General features: G+C 26.3%; 1 protein-coding gene across 1 annotated transcript; it reads left to right on the forward strand.

Annotated features, from left to right (window-relative positions):
• The first annotated feature begins 1003 nt into the window (after window positions 1–1003).
• LOC135931145 (glucose-6-phosphate 1-dehydrogenase-like) lies at window positions 1004–20534 on the forward strand. Its single transcript, XM_065468047.1, has 12 exons — window positions 1004–1112; window positions 1158–1195; window positions 1239–1347; window positions 1386–1587; window positions 1635–1818; window positions 1932–2090; window positions 2547–2672; window positions 4067–4160; window positions 4485–4725; window positions 8765–8973; window positions 14148–14317; window positions 20172–20534. Exons 1-12 carry the CDS (start codon window positions 1062–1064, stop codon window positions 20269–20271), a joined length of 1683 nt encoding a protein of 560 aa, XP_065324119.1. The 5' UTR covers window positions 1004–1061; the 3' UTR covers window positions 20272–20534.
• The last annotated feature ends 1908 nt before the right edge of the window (window positions 20535–22442 follow it).

Consider the following 22442-nt stretch of genomic DNA (forward strand, 5'->3'; position numbering starts at 1 on the left):
ATGGGGGTGTTTTAAATGAATTCATGATATTAAAACAACTATTTTATATTCACAATATTTTGATATTTGGTAGTAGAACTAAAAAATTTATGTTATTCTTTTTAAAATTTATGAAAGGAGTATAATTAAAAAGGTGAAATTAATAACATATGAATAAAGTTTTTTAGGGGAGTAGGCATAGGTTTTTGAGGGGGGTTTGTATCCAGTGAAAACTCTGTCATGTAGACGTTGTACCGGATTGATATGATGTCTTAAGACAAATAATAAATAAAGAATGTATACGAGATTGATATCCCAGATAAGTTAGATTTGTTTGTTAGGTGTCTTGTAAAAGAATGTTAAAGAAATAAGATATTATTTTATAAAGTAGAAATTATTGATATTATTTATCACAACGCATAAAATATCATGGCACTTAAATATCGGCAATGTCCCCCCCCCTCCCCATCGAAAATTTAAAAATTTGCCAGATCTGAGCATGAATATTTTGTCCGACTAAAAGAATTTTTGAATTTCTTACCCTGTTTATTAAATATAAGTTAGTATTTCTTATATACTATAGATTTTTCATTTGTATTTTCACTGGTCTCAAATTCTTGAGTTCCAATCTTTACCAAATTTTTTTTAATATTTGGATCCATTCTATAAACAATTTTATAAATATAAAAATTTGAACCTATTTAATTGAAAAGATTTTAGATAAACAAAAATTATCAAATGAAATATTTTATAACTGTACATTAATATACTAGACCTTATGTTGTCTATAATATATATTTTATTTAACTTGTTAAATAATATATGTAAGTAATAGAGTTTTAACTATATAAATATCACAATCACAGAAAAGTGTAATTTTGAGAAAATAAGATTATGTAAATGATAGGTAAAATGTATAGTACTTTTTTTTTTACATAAAAGCACCTTCTCATAAAATATTATATCGGTCACCACTTAGCAATAACATATTATTATTTTAACATTATATCATAAAAACATCTGATAGTTTGAAATTGGACAAAATATTTTTTTTGAAAGTCATCATTACTACACCATATATTATGACACCAAAACAAGAGTCTATTAACTTCTTTATAATTTTTGGCGCCTCTGTAAAATTTAAATATTTGTTAAAAATGTTTTACTATCATAATTAGGGTGATTTGGCTAAGAAAAAGATTTATCCGACTTTGTGGTATGTATAATATGCCATTTTTTTCATATTTTTATTATCATAGGTATCTTTTTGAGAAACAACTTTTGCCTATAAACATTTTTATATGTGGATATGCACGAAGTCAAATTAAAGTTGATGTTATTATGCAACATGCTGAAAAATACATGAAAGTAATATTATTATATTACCTGCAAATATTTTTTTTGAGGTTAAACCTAGTGATAAGTCAGATGCATACAAAGATTTTGTAAGTAGAAATTATTTTGTCCAAGGGTCATATGATAATGATGAACAATTTAAAATATTAAATCAAGAACTTGAATCTATCACACAAAAAACAATTAAAGAAAAACTTTATAAATCATTAGATGATAGAATAAATATATACGAAGAAGATGAAAATGAGAAAGGTTATTATTAGTATTCTCACATTATATTAATTGGCATATTACCTTAGATATTGTAAACTGCTATATTGGGGATGATGGATATAAAGAAATGCAAGATCTAATTGATGTTCAAGCAGGTGGAGATAAAAACTACGATGGAATTCAAGTCAATTATTTATTTTACTTGGCCCTTCCACCCAATGTTTATGCATCTGTCACAACTATGATCAATCACCACTGCTTAAGTAAAAAGTAAATAAGCATATGTTTTTCATATAATTTTTATATAGGTGTGTAGAATATTTGTTCATTTAAAAATTTGATTATTAATTTATTTTATATTCTTATAAAAATGATATATATAGTGGCTGGACCAGAATGATCATAGAGAAACCATTCGGTAAAGATTTAGAGAGTTCTAGCAAATTATCTGCTCATATCTCTCAGCTTTTTGATGAAAGTCAGATTTATCGAATTGATCATTACCTTGGTAAAGAGATGGTGCAGAATATGCTAATATCTAGGTTTTTCTCATTTTTTTATATCATGGAAAATGTTATTGCACAATATTATTAATATTCCTTAACTCATATTAGAGCTTTGTAGAATCCAAGAGAGTTTGACATTTAAAGGCATTAATTCTAAATAAATTAATCATGTTAGATTTAGGAGAAGGGGGGGGTCTCATGCCTAGGAGCAATTTAACTACTTTTTTAAAAAAAAATTGTACTATATTTCTTGAGCATATTTCTTCTGTTTTCCTTGAAAAATAAATTTCATAATCCTTAAAAAGAAATATGGATCAGACTTGGTTCTTATTAATTCAAGTGGGTTTATTTAAGACTTTGACCTTAAAATACATTGGGTTTAATCGGTCTTGCCTAGGAATCTTAAAAAGTACATCCCAGTGTAGAGTTCTAGTTTGTTTACACTTTATAAAGTAAAATATGGCTTAATTCTTTCAAAAATATCGAATTCAGGTTTGGAAATAAGATATTCTCGACCCTGTGGAATAGGGACAATATAGCCTGCGTTATAATCACCTTTAAAGAAGACATTGGAACCGAGGGTAGATCTGGTTATTTTGATCAATATGGTATCATCAGGTTAAATATTTATTAAAACAAACACTGTAATAATTAGTACAGCTAAAATGCTTGATCTTTAACATTATGGTTGGATTTGGCGCTCATCTCTACTTTGAGCACAAACCATGAATATGAACACCTCCCCCCCCTCCTAGCACCAACTCGGAAAAATGTCAGGGGGCAGAAACTCTGAGATTAAGAATATTTGATGAATTTTTATAGTGGGGTCTAAACCTGGTTCGAGTTCAAATAAAAATGTCAGTTGGTCTCTTAACACTAGTTTGAGTTCTTTTATATATAAACTCACATTAGAATAATGTATAAAGGAGGAGCACTTTTTTTTTATTTCATCATTAAAAATTATATACCTATAACGTTTATTTTATCATTAATTGCATATTGAGAAGTACAATTATAAAGATTTCTACCTTTGTCAAAAATTGCATATTTATACTGAGAAAGTATAATTTTTATTATTCAAAAACATCTTTCTATAATCTAGCCTGCGAGGTGACCAGCACAGCAATTTGACATTATTTTATCACAATCTTTAACTAATAGGTTATTTTCTTTAAATTTGAAAAAAAAATTTTATCATATTTTTTTTTGTAATTTTTTAAATAAGGGATTGTTTAATTTTTTTATTTTGTTTATATAAATATATATAATTTTTGAAATAATTATTTATTTTTTTATAATTATTTAGGAATTTTTAAAATTATATTTTCGAAATTATGCATATGAATAGAGGGCTCCTTAGCTATACCTACAGCGTTTACATAAGAGGGAGGTTTGGATAAGAGCATTTTGCCTACAAATTTTTTGAAGAGGTTAGGCGTTTAAGGGAGGTAGAATACAGATAGTGTAAATTTGGGAGGTTATCGATTACATTTTTAGATTAAATAGTACAAAATATATTGCTGTAAAAATTATATATAGATTATATAAAAAGTTAAAATTGACGCAATTTTATTTTAAATCGAAATATATTATCAAAATTTATCCAATCATTAATAAAATAAAATATTTAAAACGATTTAATAATCGATTATTTGCAAATATCTATATTCAGAAGATATTCTTGAATGCTATCCCAATCCCGATGTCTTTTATATTGCCTTTAGATCCCGCCACAGTCTTTCAACTTTTTGGGGTATGGATGGATTCATTAGGATCAACAAAATTTAATAATGGATATAATTTTTTCGTTCTAGTCGAATATAAATATGTTAAAAATTTACAAGTAAAATATTGCCATAACTCGGAAGTGATAATATTTTTAATAATTACCGATTACCTCCAGAACTTTAAAAGAGATTCTGCGGCAAAATTTTTATTTTCATTTTTTAATATGATTATTATTAAATAAATTATATATATATATCTTTTTTAATTTGGAAAATTTGATTTAGGGATGTTATGCAAAATCACCTGCTTCAATTGTTGTGTGTGACAGCTATGGAAAAACCGATTTCCCTCAATGCCGACAATATCAGGAATGAAAAGGTTCAATTACTTTTTTTTAAATTCGTTTTTTTTTCAAAAAACACTTAAAAATAAATGCGTTGTCCTAATTGTTACGTTTAATAATATAAAAATTAATAAAATATCGTGGATAAAGAACCTGATTTAAGAAATCCAATTTAAACTTAGAGTAAAATTTTACTTATAAATTTACGTAGCCCATCCTAAAATTGCTTTGGCTAAATATATTTATATTTTTATATAAATAGATTGATTAAAGCTAAGAACGAAATCAAATGAAACGAAATTTTAATATTATAAATATTTACGGTCAAATTAAATATAATTAATATTTATCACTATCAGGTCAGAGTGCTACGCAGTATAAAGAGTGTTGAACCAGCTAACGTAATATTAGGCCAATACATGGGAAACCCAGAATACCACCCTTCACAACATCCAGCTGGAGCCGAGGATCAAAGCAAGGGCTACTTTGATGATCCAAACATTCCCAAAGATTCCACTACTCCTACATTCGCCACCGCGGTTCTCTTCATCGAGAATGAGCGGTGGGACGGGGTGCCCTTCATACTCAAGTGCGGCAAAGGTAATTTTTTTTACAAGATAAAAAATTTATTAACCTTATATGTTATTAGCTCCTATTTGCTTTTGTAAAACAAAATGATATTTTATATGGAATTTTTAATAATAAAATAATATTGTTTTATTGTGTAGTAAATGAAATTTAATTAAAATATGGAGGAAGTATTGTTTGCTATGGCGAGAGGCCCAAAGAGTCAGAAACTTACGTTATATTTGAGAGTGGTGTAATGGTTATTATACTGGATGGTTTGTGGCTTCTATAAGCTTGTCCAAGTTTTACATGTAGCAACCTTAATTTAGGTCTGACTCAAGGAAATCCGTTATTACAGCTGAGCTATTAAAAAAAATTTACTAGCCCATTTATGATCACATGACATGTAAGATTTGATAGATTATTAATAAAAATCAATAAATTTTATTGAATACCATTTTTAATATTTTAATTTTAACCCATCTCTCTCAGCCCTCTAATTAACCCCAACCCATATCTCTCTAACTCTAGTCTTTAATTCTACTCCTCCAGTTTTTAATAATATATTTGATCCAATTAAAAAATTTCCTACAGGTGAACATTCCTTGAGTTGAGCTATTATCAGCACGGCTCTAAAGGATTGTTCATTATTTGGTTTTTGGAGTTCTTTATATTATTAAATGAATTATTATTTTTTAACAACTTGTGATAATTTTCAGGTCGAAAATTATTTTTTGACGGGTCGGGAATCAGCTTGGAAATATTATTTTTGAAATTTTAAAATTTAATTAGTTATATTAGGCCACACACATTGTATATTATTTTATCTTTTTAAATATTTTACATTTAATATATAGAATAAGAGGCTAAATCAATCTCTATTTCTCATAGTTTTAAAGAAAGGGACGCATATTTTGGCCATCCTGTAATTTTAAAAATAAATTAACAAGGAAAATGTCTTTTGAGAAAATAAGACTAAATTTTTTTAATACTCTTTAAAATAAAATAAATTAATAGATTTATAATAATAGGTAAATTTTCGGCTTTATTTTTAAATAATTATATTTCATATACATTATGAACCCTCATCTTGTGTAATTTAAGTAAAGCTTAAGCATTTTAAGTTTTTACCTATACCAACGAATTTCAAAATGTAGGTCTCATTACCTGTACAGGCTCACGTTTTTTTAAACATACTTTTTTATTTTAATATTTATAAAAAAAATTTAAAAAAATATTTTCTTATATTTATTTTTTTAAATATATACAAATTTCAAGGTAAACTTTCTAATGCTTAGGTAAAAATTTTTATATACATTTTGAATAATTCATTTTCTATGATATAAACATAAAAATTAAATATATTCAATAATAAAAGAATATGCATTAATAATTATCTTCCCTTTTATCTCATAATAGATAGTTTAAATCTTTTAATATAACTATATCAAAAATAATTATTATTAAATTTTAAATTTCGATAATATTTAAATCCGCAAGTTAACGTTTATTGTTTTAAAATACTACTATATAAAGCTAAATAATTTTAAAAGTTATATATCAGATTTTACCTACCAAAACATTAAAGATTCATTTTAATAAGCTGAATTACCATTATACACATAGTGTAGGGCTATGTATAATTATATAAAACAAAGTCATTCTCCAGTAAAGTAAATTATATAATAACAAATGTACTATTTAAATAAATTTTTTTAAATTAATGATCTTAGTCTATCTGTTTATATAAATATTTCGCAAAAACTTTGACATTCATATACCTATTTTTACCTCATAAAATTTTCCATTTTTATAAAATGAATTTCAATACTTAGTAAAATTGTCACTTTCAATCAATTCCCTGTTTAGTATCAGTTATTTATTACCCATTTTGTCACGATTTCCAGCATCAGCAGAATGAAAATTCTTCAATTTTTTTTTACAAATAGGAACAAAACCCAAGGTATATTAAATAACATATAATGTTAGTATATATATATATGGTGAATTCCGTGACAAATCAACTTTAGTTTCAACCCTACCCCTTCAAATTTTTCTAAAGTTTTTAATAGTTTGCATATATTATAACTAAAAAAAAATTTTTAGCCTCCAACTGCAAGCAGCGACTGAGATACAGGCTTCTAAAGGTCGAAAAATCTGGCGTTTTTGCTAAATTCTCTCCCTTTCATTTTAAATATCTTTGGATATAATTGAGATAAAAGCGCCATTTAAATTTCTTTATATAACCTAATGGTAGCTCTTTAAAGATATATAATGTTAAATTGTTAAAAAAATTTAAATATCAAAAACCGGAAATGGTTATAAAATCAAATCCAAGTTTTTTTTTCTCTCAAATTTTTTGTATTAATAGCTATAGAATTAATTAATAAATTGCAAAATTTTAAGTTGGGCCTAACACAGGTTTAGGAGATATGGCATTTTAATCATTAGTCAAATGTAAAAATTCGTAATAAATATTTGATAAGTCATTAATTGTGATATATCTGAGCAAATCTTTAAAATAATTTATGTATTTAAATCAGAGACTTGTAGAGGTACTATTTGCATAGCCCGGTCTGGATTTTTTTAAAAGATCGGCCCGGTCCGGATTTTTTTAAAATATATATTTATTTTTAATTTTTATAGATAATAATGGCGATTTAAAATATTCGGCCCGGATCGGGAATTTCTAAAAAAAAGAATTCTAGGCCTTGCCCGGTTATATTTAAAGAAATTAAAGTACGGCACGGCCTTATCCGAGTAGGCCGGACCTGCAGGTCTCTGATTTAAATATAAGATTATATAAGGTGTGGGGGAGGGCGGGCTATTGTTTATAATAATTTGTTCCTAAAATTCGCACAATTTGGATAAACATATACATTGTGAAGGCCTAAGAAATGTACTTCCTTGGATGATTAATCAGAATATCATTAACGATAAAATTTGCATTATATGACTTCGAATTTTTCATAAGATAATTTTAATATTAACGACGAATGTGAAATAATTAAGCAAAAAAAACAAATTTGAAACAACACATTCTCGAAATGAGAAAGATTCATATTGACAGTTTTATAGAAATTTTTGGGTGTTAAAAACAAGAAGAATTTTCTACTGGCTGGTGGAGGAAAGGGTGTTTTATCCAATCCAAATATTATAAAGGCCGGAAGTGTTTTTCGATACTACTTTATAGATATTTTTCGAAAATTTCTTAATTCCGATTAAAGAGACGTATGATGCCTGGTAAAAACCGTTTTATATCAATAAAATTAAAAAGGGAAACCAATTGGAGAAAATACTTATTTTATGCTATCTTAACGAATTATATTCAAATTTTAAAGAAAATCATATTGATATAAAAGTAAGCTTTGATAAAATTGCAGATTTAAGACCAGTTCTTTTTTTTCTAAACTAAAATGATTGGTTTTCTTAAAATCAAAATTAGAAAATTTATCAAATTTTTTTCTTCTGATAGTGTAGTAATCAATAAATGAATAAAATTCGTAATCTAAACCATCATGAATTAGGAATCAAAGCGGAATGAGGTATGAATGAATTATATATATATACTCACATGTCATTTAATTTACCTTGAGGGCTCGTTCCTATATAAAGAAAAATATAGAAGACTATATATAAAAATTTATATAGAGCCATGTTTTCAACGCAAAGGGGACTTCCTCATTTAACCTACCGTATTTTACACGACCTTAGACAACTAGACTAAAATTTTCGAATATTTTGTAATTCGAATAACGAATTTAATAACAAAAAAGTTATTCGAAAGATCTAATGTGATAACATCATATTTATGGTTAAGATTCTACTAGTCTTATATTTTGTATTCCATTAGATATCTTATTCTACCAGTTCCAAGTGAATACTACCTTTACTATAAGATGATATTAACTACTGATTACAGAATAAATGTTGGAATAATGTATTACGCCGGCCCGATTCCTTCAAAAAAATAAAATAAGTGTTTTTTTGGCAGACAAAATAATTTATATATAACCGTATTTTTATTCCTAAATTTTTTAAATTATTATTTCCATTTCATTAACAACACAAGCCCTCAACGAAAGAACTACTTTCATCCGTATTCAATTCAAGGATGTCGCGGGTGACATATTTCCCGTTGGCGCTCTTAAAAGGAACGAATTAGTGATAAGAGTTCAACCTAATGAAGCTGTCTACATGAAATTCATGACCAAACAACCTGGCATGGATTGCCACCTGGTGGAGACAGAATTGAATCTCACCTTCAATCAAAGATATAAGGTATATCTTATGAACTATAAAGTTAATATAAATCGCTTTAACGATTTAGGGTTTCTAACAGTATGCCTTCCATTTAGATCGGTTTTCGATGAAGGTAATGTCCTTGCAAATTCAATTTCTGAATATTAATTTTTAAGCCTAACTCGTCCTAAAAATGTTTATTTTTACATCATCCTAGGCCCCAATCCGAAGGTCATTATAGTCTCCAGCCCGATTTTTTAACCGACTTGGAAGGGTCTACGATACGCTCGAATATTATTTTTTAAAATTTACTCGCCAAATCAGACTTGAAATTACATCGAGTTAATTCGGCAGGATTTCAGGTAATGTGCAGGGTTATAGTTCTATTCTCGTCTATCTAAAATAAGTGAATTAATCCGATATCGTAAAATTATTTTCAGATTTTTTTGGGAAAAAAATATAATTTACTGGTGAATTACCACAACAAAAATTAAACTTGAAAAGGTTAGATTAACTTAAAATCGATGCTAATTTTTATAACTCTAATATTTAAATTACTGTATTTCCTGGCTATTCTAAATTTTTCAAACTTACTGCGTCTTAATTAGGGTTGGCATAATTTAGTCAAATCGATTAAAATCAATAATTGACGTTTTTATATGAAAATCACGATTAGGGTTTCACCGATTCGATTCATTTCTAAAAACGATCCAATATCCAATCTGACATTTTGAATGATTTTTATTTACTATAAGAATTTTACGATTTCTCGGATATGTGATAAGGATGAGAATTTATAATTTAAAGTTAACACATTTTTAAACATTAATTATACGATTTAAAGCTGAAACATTTAAAACACAAATATTTAATTTATCTTTTTTTATTATAACATATAAAATTTCAAACTGTAATATAACAAAAAAACATAACAATATATACAAAAAAATTATAATATATCAATATCCTACAGTTATGTCTTTCAAATATAATCTATTTACATTTTATCGTTATACATCCATTTCAAATCATTTTTAACTTTTTACCTTTAAATTGATTTTTACTTTTACATTTAAATCGATTTTAACTTTTACATAAAATATTTCATTATCACCTCGAGTGATTTTATTTAAATTATTTCCACAATATAACATTTACCATTCATCTTTGAACCAATGAATCATAAAAAATAATATTTTCTATGCAAAAAATAACTAACTGTAAACTATGGGCAAAACAAGAAGTTCTTTGAAATTTCCATTTTCCATCCCAATGTGATATTTAATGCATTTTTTACGAATAATTAAGTGTATTTTGTTTTTTAATCATTCCTCAAATGGCAATTATCTCATTTAAAATATGGGGAGATGTTTATGACAACCCCTCATTCACAATCACAGTTAGCGTGAATTCGCGGCGAATTATACAAAATACGCCCTATTTTTTTTATTCTACGCTGAGAATTCGCTCCAACAATGATTTTTTTGCTTCAAGTAAATTATATAACATTTTTATATAGCTACTTCTCTCTTTTAAAATAATTCGTTTCGTTTTTTTAAAACATTACAAATAAAAGAATTTTGTTTTTTCTTTTTATTCATTTATTTTATTAGTGTTGTAACTAGTTTATACTTATAAGGTAACGAGTTCGAGTTTAGTTATATTTCAAAAATAACTAGTTATATATAAGTAACTTTATTATTTATTTATAGGTTTATGCCGATAATTTAAAATCTGATCCGGACCTATATTTACTGTTTAAAAAAATAATTTGCCGTTATTAAAAAAAACCAATACAAAATATTTTCATTGTTTTTGGTTATTTTATGATTTTATGATTATATTGAATTTTTTATTTTATACGCGTAAAAATTTTTTTTTAATATATATGCGCTATATATATTTTTTATTTTTTTTTATATAGATCTTTGTTTTAAAATATTTTTTTAATTATTAAGATGTTTTTCTGAAAAAAAACCTAATTACTTTTTTTAAAAAATATGTTATATAATAAATATACGTAATGCATCTTATTCATTATTTTTTATAATGATTAATTCAATTGTATTAAGCTCAAGCGTCTCCTATAGAACATTTAATTTAGAAAAAGCATATTTTTGGAGAAAAAACTAACACGTCTTTTAGACACCAATTTTAAAAATAGTTTATTGTAAAGTCAAATAAAAATTTTATTAAGCTCAACACAATTTTATAAAAAAAATAAATATTATATTGAGTTTTATTTATTTTACGATATATATATATCTTTTTCAGCTACAGTTATTTCTTTATTTTAATTTGTATTTTCAATTTAAATTCTTTTGATTTATAAAATAATTATTGAAATACTTTCTATTTTATTCATCCTAATAGTGTTGTTAAACGGCTCCATTTAAGCCGATTTTTAAAAACGGCTAACTAAATATAACCAGAAAAATATTGTCTAAACCTCGAGATTACGTTAATAGATGTTCAAACCTATGTGCTACCAATGAGCAAAATTTTATGGCTTGCATAATATTTTTCTAATGAAATATTGAGTTAACCGTTTTTAAAAATCAGCTCAAAATGAGCCGTTTAACAACACTATATCCTAATAATACCAAAATGCATTGGCGTACGCAGCGGGGGAAAAGGGACAGGGGTGCAACCCCCCCCCCCCCCCCCCCCAAAGCCAAAAAATGCAGATGCCGGATTATATTTTATATTTGTTAAAATTTATTCTTATCTCATATATATATTTTAATTACATTTATTTATCACATTCATCTACTAAGTTATTTTATCAATTAATTTCGATTTCAAGTTTTCCTTGGCGTAATTTACCTATTATTTTCAAATTTTAATGGCGTATTATTTATCTAAATTTCTAGTCAAATAATAATTATCTCTGAAACTCCTTGTCCAGCAGGGAGAAAGAATTTGCAAGCTTGTCCAACGAGATCGGTCTCCACCACCAAGCAGTAACAGCTATTTTGGAGTTAGAAGAGCCGATTATTAATGCTATTACTGAAATATAACAATGGCCTGAAAGAAATATTTCCTCAGAAGAAAGAAAATTATTGGATTCAATACTTATTCCAAATTTTTTTTCTCATTAGAATGAATTATTTAATTATACAACTATTTTATGTAATACTTTTCAAAAACATAACATTGACTTGATTAAGAAAATGAGAATAGCGGAGAGCATTTTATTAGAACTCAAGGAAATTAGAGCTAATGTTGATGAAGAATTTCATATTTTATATGTTATTGTTGAGTCAAAAGCAGTGGTATACGTGTTTAATATTTGTCCCCCTCGACTTGCAGCAAGCAAGCTCATCGTCAAAACATTAATATAGGATCAGTAGAAGAGTATTATAAAACAAATGTCCCTTCTCCCAACCTTTTTCATATGGTGATAGAAAAAAAATATAAATATTTGTTAGATTTTTATCATGAAGATGTTAAAATATCTTATGATGCCTTATTAGCTGAATAACTATGATTAAAAAATTAACTATGGTTGATACAGTCCCAAAAAATGCTATGGATGCTTTGCATTATTTCAAACACATTTTAGATTATACTCCCAATGTATTAAAATGGTTATATATATATTAGCAGCTCTTTAGTAAACTAATGAAAGAACATTCTCTTTTTTAAGAAGAATAACAGAGCCTTGCAGAGGTACTATTTGCTGGACACGACCCAGATTTTTTTTAAAAATTTTTCCTGTAAAATTTTTTTTAGGCCCGGTTCGGTTTTTTAATATAAATTATATTTATTTTTGATTTTTATAACTAATAATGGCGATTTCAAATATTTGGTTTTAAAATATACAGCTCGGCCCGGATATTTTTTCTAAAAAAATTTTCAGGCCCAACCCGCGTGTTTTTTCTTAAAAAAATTACGGGCCCGGCCCGGGTATATTTAAAAAAAATTAAAATACGGTCCGGCTCGGAGGCCTGGCCTTTAAGTCTGTGAAAAACATATCTATGAAATACAACATCTGAAAGTAGATTGAATGATTTGGATCTTTTGAATATTCAAAGGCATTTAACGCCAAGCAAGGATAGATAATTGAAAAATTAGCTCAAAACATACAATATACAATTATTCCTAAGAAACTTTTTGTGTATTAATTTATATTTCCAACATTTAAATTTTTTATACTTTATATATTTTAAAAGCTCAAAAAATTCAAATTTCAATTTTGGTCATTTAAGTGATTCATCATGGGTTATATTCACTTTATATTTTATAATTCACATTTATTTTATAGTTTTTCAATGCCGGTTTATATATATAATTTTTTTAATTCACATTAGTTTAAAATTGTGTATTAGAAAAGTTATTAGTCCTAATGAATTTATGTTTAGTATTTAATTAACAATAATATTTCTTAAAAAATTTTATTACCCCCCCCCCCAGACCAAATTCCTGCGTACGCGCCTGCCAAAAAAACCAAAATTCAATTTATTTGTCATTTAAAAGAAAGAATTAGCTAAAAATATGGCATTATTTAATGTTATATTAGCATCTGTAACAAGAAATTTAAAAATATTTAACAAGTCACATTCAATCATAAACATTGTCAATAATTTTAAACGTGTTGATAAACTTTTGGGGAAAAAAAACAACAAATACTACACTTAATCATTCGTGTGATAATGCACAAAACATGTATTTGTCGAGAAACGCAAAATTAAAAAATCAAAGAGTTTTTGTTTTGCCCATAGTTTACAGTCAGACACTTAGTTATTAATATTATCTTTGCTTATAAAAAATATTGTATTTTTTTTATGACATTGGTTCAGAGTTGATTGATATTTTTAAATCAATCTAAACATCAATATCTTATATCGAATCGGTCGGTCCAAAAAAATTTCTAAGATCAGTTCCGACCTAAAGAAAAGAGGTGTCTGATAGGCCTTATTCATAAATCTCACTGAAAAACAGGAATATTTTAATAATGTGAAATGGGTTTTTTCAATAAATTCCTTTTTCTCGAGTATATTATTTTTGCCAGGACAGAAAAAATTTATTTAATTTAATAAGAAAAACTTGATTTAATCAAAAAATTCTTTTTTTTTAATCAAAAGATCTTGATATTTAAATAATCAAATATCTATCACATTTTTTTCTAAAATAACTTTAGATTCATCCATTAATAAATTATTTTTCATATTTTCTTACATCTAAATTACTACCCGTATGACAAATTTAAGGGTATGGTAACTCCCGACGCCTACGAGCGGTTGATCATAGACGCCTTCGCTGGTAATCAAATTAACTTTGTGCGCACGGACGAATTGCACGAAGCCTGGCGGATATTTACCCCGCTTCTGCATAAGATCGAGAAGGAGATAATAAAACCCATTCCTTACATCTTTGGAAGGTTTTTTGATTTATTATACGTTAATAATATTGACTCCCCTCTGTTTTAATCTATTTAAAATAATATGAGTAAAAACTTTCTATACCACTGAATTATGATATACCTCTCTCAGTCTTTAAGATATTTTGGATTTTTTATTTTAGGGAAATTAATTAAAATTAATATGAGCCAATCAGATGGGCATGTTCCTTCATTCCAAACTCTTGTCATAATTGGAAGAAGAATCTCAGCACAAAGTTTCATTGGACTGATCTTGAAAAAAATTTTGTAATGGCTAACAATTATTTTCGTCCGGGGAAAAAATTTAAATTGATCTGCTGTCTGTATAATTATAAAAAATAATCTGGCTGATTACGTCTCTAATTTTAATAGTAGAATATGTAGTATCAGATTAAATAGAAGATGTAAAGTTCTAAACATCATATACGTATATACCCCTGCTAATTACCTTGAAAGAAAAAACTTCCTCCATACCCTTTTAGAATATTTAAACAAATTTCCTAAGCAAGAAAATTATTAATTGCAGGTGACTTTAATGTTAAAATCGGACGGTTAGGAATTAAAAATCATAATTCCTTGGGCTCTGGTGCTCTTAATATAAATCCGGATACAGGTGGTAAACAACTTCTTGAAATTTGTCGTAACCTTGTTCTTCGCTTCGGAAATTTGTTTTTGAACACTCAGATCCTAAAGAAATTTATACCTGTTTCAATTCATCTTATAATTCTTGATCTCAAATTGACTATTTTATTTGCTCCAATCTACAATTGGTTGGATATCTAATATTAAGGTACATTTAACTCAGATCATAAAATTGTTATATGTTATGTGAAGATAGATCCAAAAATATGGTAAAAAAGAATAAAAATAAATAAAAAATAATTCCTAATAGAATTAAACTTGATTTTAATGCACCAAATGATCAAGATACTAAAGAAAAGTATGTGACGCTAGTGATCAAGATACTAAAGAAAAGTATGTGACGCTAGTTAAAAATCATATTCAAACAGTAAATAACTTGTAAACTAATTCAAACACTGATAATCTTTGGAAAAATACTTCTGAAATTTTCATCAAATCGGCTGCTAACTCTTTACCAATTAAACAAAAATACCCAGATTGGATTTCGTTAGAATCTAAAAATCTTAATGCTAGTCTTGTTGGAACTGGTCATTAAATGAAAAATAATTTATAATATTATTCATATATTAAGAAGAGATAAAAGAGCTTTCTTAGAGAAAAGGGCTCCATTACAAAATTTATTTATCATATAAAGCTTTTAAACTACTAAAATCCTTACATCATTTAACAAGGAGCTTTTCTCAAGAATTATTCATAATAATCAAATTATTACAAACACGCACGAACAAATGACAACTTGGACATCTTGTTATACAAAAATATTTAGCTTACATGAATCCCCTCTTTTATTAAATCTAATGATGTAATTACCCTCTACAAAAAATCTTCATCCCATGTACACCTTATTACCTTCCACATCTCAACTTTTATTACATAATATGATTACTGAAGACATATCCTTCTGCCTCAAATCTCCCTTCTTCATACTTTCAATTACCATCAACCCTCCAACTTACACATCTTCCAAACTTAAATATAAATTAATTAATATTATAATAAAAAACCATAAAGCATGTGGTCATGAATGTATCCACAGTGAATTTCTAAAAACAGGTCCTCCACTTTGTGCTGAGATTTTTCTTCCAATTATCAAGAATTTGGCATGAGGGAACATGTCCGTCCGATTGGCTCATAGCAATTTTAATTAATTTCCTTAAAATAAAAAATCCAAAATATCTTAAAGACTGGGAGAGGTATATCATTAAATTCAGTGGTATACAAAGTTTTTATTTATATTATTTTAAATAGATTAAAACCTATTATTTAACCTAATTAATACGTAGACTCACTAGTCTCATATAGAAAAGGTCATAACGCCCTTAAGGCCATTTTGGCTCTAAAAATTAAAATTTAAATAGTGATGTTAAAGGTTACTTTTGAAACATAACTAGTTACAGTTACTAGTTACATTGGCAAAAACATAACTAGTTACAGTTACATTTTTACAAAAGTAACTAGTTATTTTCAAAAGTAACTAGTTACTTACTTTATACATCCTTCATATGCGCATTATTTATTTATTGAATGCATTTATTTAATATAAAAAAAATTAGGATAAACTAAGTATAATCAGTCATTTAAAATAATATACAATTTATTTATATAAAAAAATATCGCAAATTGAATATTTACATCGAATATAAAAATATATATTTGCATTGCAAAAAAAACATTTATTTTTCATAAAAATTAGAATCTAATAAATGTTTATTTGCTTTTAACAACAAATTAATTTCAAAGTTATTATCTAGAAGACGTGCTCGTTTATCTCCAAAAATCAGCTTACCTAGACTGAATAAGCGCTCTACGGGAGCACTTGATGTTAGAACAACATTATATTTAATAAAGAGTAATTTTAACTTTGGGAAATCGTTATATAAAGAAAAAGTGTTGTTATTAGATTTGATAAAGTTTTCTATAAGTTCATTATCCAGAATATTTTGGCGCTTTAGGTCAAAAAATCTAACTACATCAAGTGATGTTGGTTTTGAGCATGATTCATTTGTCTGGGATTCACTTTGAGGTATTAAGGTATTTATTAAATAAAATTTCCTCCTTTTTTGCTTTATTCCTTTCTTGCCTAATCCAAGGCCGGTCAGTTTTAAATAAAGGGTGAAGAATTGCAATGTTGTCATTATCATAAAGATTATTAAACCTATAACATGATATTATTAATTTATAAATAATTATTTGATTTTAGTTACCTTTTTTCAATACTAGCTAATATAGTATCCTTTAGAGGTTGACAATATTTTAATCCCTGCACATCTGCCATACATATAAGTATTTGTGTTATTGTTGGGAACAAGACATTTTCACAAAATTTTAAATTAATAAATTTAATTTAAAAAATAAATTTAATTTAAAATAAATTTAATTTAATTTAAAATTAATTTATCACAACATATTAAAAATTAATTTATCACAACATATTAAAAATAAAATTAATTATTTGGATATATCTTTAAAAGTAACTAGTTACTTTTGGTAGTTACATTTCAAAAATTTTACCTAGTTACAGTTACTAGTTACAATTTTAAAAAATAACTAGTTACAGTTATTTTTTAGCCAAAATGTAACTAGCTGTAACTAGTTATTGTAACTAGTTACCTTAACATCACTAAATTGAAAGAACTAAAATTAGGAAGAATCAACTTTTTATAATAGCTTTAGACTTTAAAAGAACATTTGTTCTATAATTCATTCGAGATTATGGATAGCTTTAGAGGAGATAGGAACTCCTACTCATTTACTAAAACTCCTAACTAATTTATACCATAATTATTTTATTCAAATTATTCATGCTAATCTTAAATCTCATAAAATTCCGGTCAATATTGGACTAAAACAAGGCTGTGCTTTATCCCCACTACTTTTCAGCTTCACCAATTTTATTATTAAAAAAGTCAAACCTTTGCCGACGATTAATACTTTCCTCACTTTTCTATGGAATAAAAAGATGTAATGTTGCTGTTTCACATAACAAGAAGATGCAATCTTTTATCAACAAATGCCTAAGATATATTACCAAAACCATTTATTCATTAAATACATCTAACAGAGTTCTATGGGCTAGATGTAGTAATCTTTCATTTTATAAATTAATTGAATACAAAAAAATAGAATTAATGGGGCATGTCCTTAGACAAGCCCCTAATAACCTAATCTACAAAGCACTCGATAAAATTTTCCCTGAAGAATAATCCATTAAACCTTATCCTATAAAAATATCTGGTTTGGCAAGATTAAATCTCTGGCTAATATGTTCTTGGGAATTTATTAAATAGGCTGCTATAAATATAGACGTCTATTCAAGAAGATTGTGAACCTAATTTATGACCATCTAACAAATAACTTTTGATGGTAAGGTAATTTTATTATATAAAGTTATATCTTAAATATCTTATATTTCTTTTGATTTATTAATTATTTATAAATTATAATATAAATTATTATTAACCCTTAAATCTAATTATTATCATCGAGTAATTAATATTATCTAATACTTATAAAATATATTTATAATAGATAATATAAAATCAATTATACTAATTTAATATCTACTTATCTCTAATCAAAAAATAATTATTATTATATATATTTCCTTAAATTTTATAAGTATTTTTTGGAAGCCACTTATATTCTTATATTCTACTTTTTTCACATATATATACTGTCCCGGTGTAGTTCCAACCTTATATAACTTTATATCTGGGTTACAAGATTTGTAGATATCCTTAAGAAATTTTAAAGGTGACAATTGTCATAATCGTTATTTTTATTTAATCTTATTTTGACAACAATATTAGAAAATAATTAAATATTTTTTATTATATTTTCCCTAAAAATATGATTTAGAAATTATAATGATTCACCAATTGTAGTAAATATTTTATTATCTCTTTAAATCCAGTAAAAATTAATTAATGTATAAACAAAATCTTAAATAAATTTTCGAATTTATATTTAATATATATAAACGTCAGCTGCAACATGCCCACCCTTAACGGGCCAAGGACATTCGCTAAATTAAATTTCTTTGTTATAATTTATATAATACTCGCTAATTATTGCCAAACTGGACCTAAATAAATGTTCCAAAGGGAACCTACACGAATATTTTGATTTAAAAAAATATCTTGCACATCATTTATTTCCTTCGTCCCTCAGTAACAAATATTCCAAGTATATATTGTGATACTCGCCATACGCCCATCAATTTCATCTATCTCCTTAGTTGCGTTTCTCTGGGACATACGTCTACGCCCTCACATTACTGATCATCCCTTATTCTATCATTCGGCAATACTTGTGACCTGATATGATTTCGATATCGGTAATCTTCAGGCTTGCGTAATATTCATCTGGATAAAAATATTATAAAAATAGGTTCAAATGGAGCCGTTTAACAACACTAGGTATTGGCTTACCAGGAGACATATCTCCAAAATCGAAGGTCCAATCCTTTAGAACGGGTCTCAGGTATCAGGAATATACAAAAATGATGTTATTTGCTAGATGAAAACTTTGAGAGACATCTTCTCTTAAGAGCATATACAAAATATACTAATTAAATTATATATTATAACTAGTACTTTATTATAAAAATGTTTTATTTATGTGATATTATATAATATTTAGAATTGGAATAAAAATTTAATTTACAATTATAAAAATATATAATTGGGACGGCGATATTTTATATATTCGCGCATGTTTAAGGAAGAAAAAAATTCAGACATAATTTTGTATTGCTACATTTAAAATTTAATAGATATAGCATACTACTTTTTCGAAAAAGTAGCTAATTAGTAGCTGAACTGCTTTTTGGGAGAAAATAGTTGTACTATAGCGAACTATTTTTTAAAAGTAGCTTTTAACAGCATTGATAATATGAATGATATTTATCAAGATTCACGAAAGACATTATTTGTAAATTTTTATATAATATTAACACATTTAAAAGTATCTCCCCCTCCTCAAACCTATTTTAATGGATTGCCATTGAGGTTAAAGCTAAAATACTGTCTCAGAATCTGCTTTAGTTAGGTGATTTTCCATTTCTTTCTTCCAAATATAAATTTTATCTTATCGTTAATTCTAACCTCAGATATTTATGGTATTAACCGGGAAAAATTTTATAATTTTATATTGTATTTTATAAATTGGCTCTAATTTTAACTTTTGAATATTTTATTTATAAATTTTCAAGTCGAGGTCCTAAAGAATCTGACGAAATTGCCAAAAAATATGGGTACATTTTTACGGGCACGTATATATGGCGGCCCGACGAGCAAAAAGATAAGAAATAAGTCAACGAAATAAAACTCAAAACTTGAAAAATCTCACCTTATAACTTAGAAATTCTACCATATTCGCAAAATATTTTAACAAATTTCGCACTATTTTTTCCCCCATATTTATAATTGTAATTTTTAGCACAAAATTTTATAATTATAATATAATTTAATTCTTTGTAGTAATACTCAAATATTTACGCAAACGCAATCATTGTATATATGTGATAATGATACTAGTCAAATTATTTTATATTTTTTAAAAAAAATGAATAATATTTTTTCGGTTCCCATACAATAAAAAGAGTTTATTTTTTTTGTAATAGAAAAATTATACTTTGATAATATTGTATCGACAGCTTAGTTATCTCCTTAAAGCATTAAATTGAGATCTTTTAATGGAAGATAGGGTTTTGCCCCATTTTATGAATTGATACTATGGGGATATAACTTGACGTAAATATATATTTTGCTAAAAATTATATTAAATAAGTTGATTATCTAATAATCTAAGTAAAATAAAAGGAGAGGTAAAATCCTAAATTTTTCTAAGGAAATATTCGAACCTTTTTACCAAGGGAATATGAATTATTTTTGTTAAAGCGTTAGCAGTCTATAGATATAATAAAACGCCTTTTTGTAAATACTTTGAAAAATAGCCACCCACTCCCTCTAGCCAATGACTATATTATTCCCCTGCAAGAAACAAAAATTCAAAATTAGAAATATATGGGAATACAATAAAAAATTAGCAACTGTTAACAATAGCAGTGGATAAGGAATTATAGTATATCTTTTTTATTTCAATAATCTTTTTTACTTATTTCTATTTTCTAAAATTCAAAATAAATTTATTCCTAAAAATAAGTATATCAGTATAACGAAATATAATCGTCTTATATACTTACGAATTTACAAAAAAATATGATTTAATTTTGAATAGTTAATTTAAAAGGAATGATTTTAAAATATTAATCTACAAGAAAATATAACAAATTTTTAAAGTTAATGAATAAGGAAAAGTTAAATTAAAATCACAATTTTTGAAGACAAAGAAAATTTAAGTTAAGAAAATTAGAATAACAATATAGAAAAAATAAAAGGCTCCAATTTAATTGCTCAGAAAAATATATGTAAAATTCAGTAAAAAAATTATTTTTTATAATTCCCAGTACATAAAGAAGTTTTTTTTTGAGCCTTTCAGTTTTTATTCTTGTTATATCTCAGAAAAGACGTTTGTAATATAAAATGTTATTGTATCATGTTGTAAAGGTTATCATACTTGTAATTAGTGAAGGTCAACGGTCCGGTCCTATCGGTCTTAGACCGGGATCGGACCGGACCGATTGTCGGACCGATCTTTTTCTTGAGGACCGTGGTCCGGACCTTGTTTAAGTTTGCTTTACTATACAATTAATATAATTTTTTTGTATATTTTATTTTATGATATTTATCTAGAGGAATCATTTTAGATTTTGTTAATTTTTATTTTACAATATGAAAACCATAAGTTTGTCTAGGACCACGGTCTGGATCGATCTTTTTCTTAAGGACCGTGGTCCGGTCCGAGGGTTTCCATCCAGTTCGGACCAAAGACCGGACCGTGACCTTCACTACTTGTAATACATTATTTATAGGTTTTAATATTATATATGTGTAAAAAGTCGATTGTATTGAATTATTATAATATAGCTTACAAAGTATATATAGACAACAATTAATAATACAGATTATCACTGAGTGACCATACATTGTTAGAATTATAGAACATAAAAATTCTGAACGAAATAATTATAAGTCAAAATAAATTATTATAATGAGCGTAATAAGAAAATAAGTTGATTATTCAACATTCTAATGACGATAGTATCGTCAAAACCAGGGATCCTAATCTCAACCGAACCGTTAAACCGCTAAAAACCGGTATTTTTTATTGAACCTAAACCGCAAAAAAATTTCTAGCTGAACCTTTCCCGAACCGCTAAAATGCCTCTGAACCGTTTCGAGCCTCATGATTTTATTCTTATAAAATAATATGTAAGTTATTTAGCATATTGAAAAAATTTCAATATTCTAAAGTTTATCATCAATCTTATTTGATTGATAAGTGTCAGTCCTAATTTTTATAAACGTTAGTATATTGTCATTCTACAACATTTTTTAAATATTTTAAGCTTATAAATTAT

This window comes from Gordionus sp. m RMFG-2023, chromosome 1 (assembly GCF_954871325.1).
Source record: "Gordionus sp. m RMFG-2023 chromosome 1, tfGorSpeb1-WG-v2, whole genome shotgun sequence".
Taxonomy (NCBI): domain Eukaryota; kingdom Metazoa; phylum Nematomorpha; class Gordioida; order Chordodea; family Parachordodidae; genus Gordionus; species Gordionus sp. m RMFG-2023.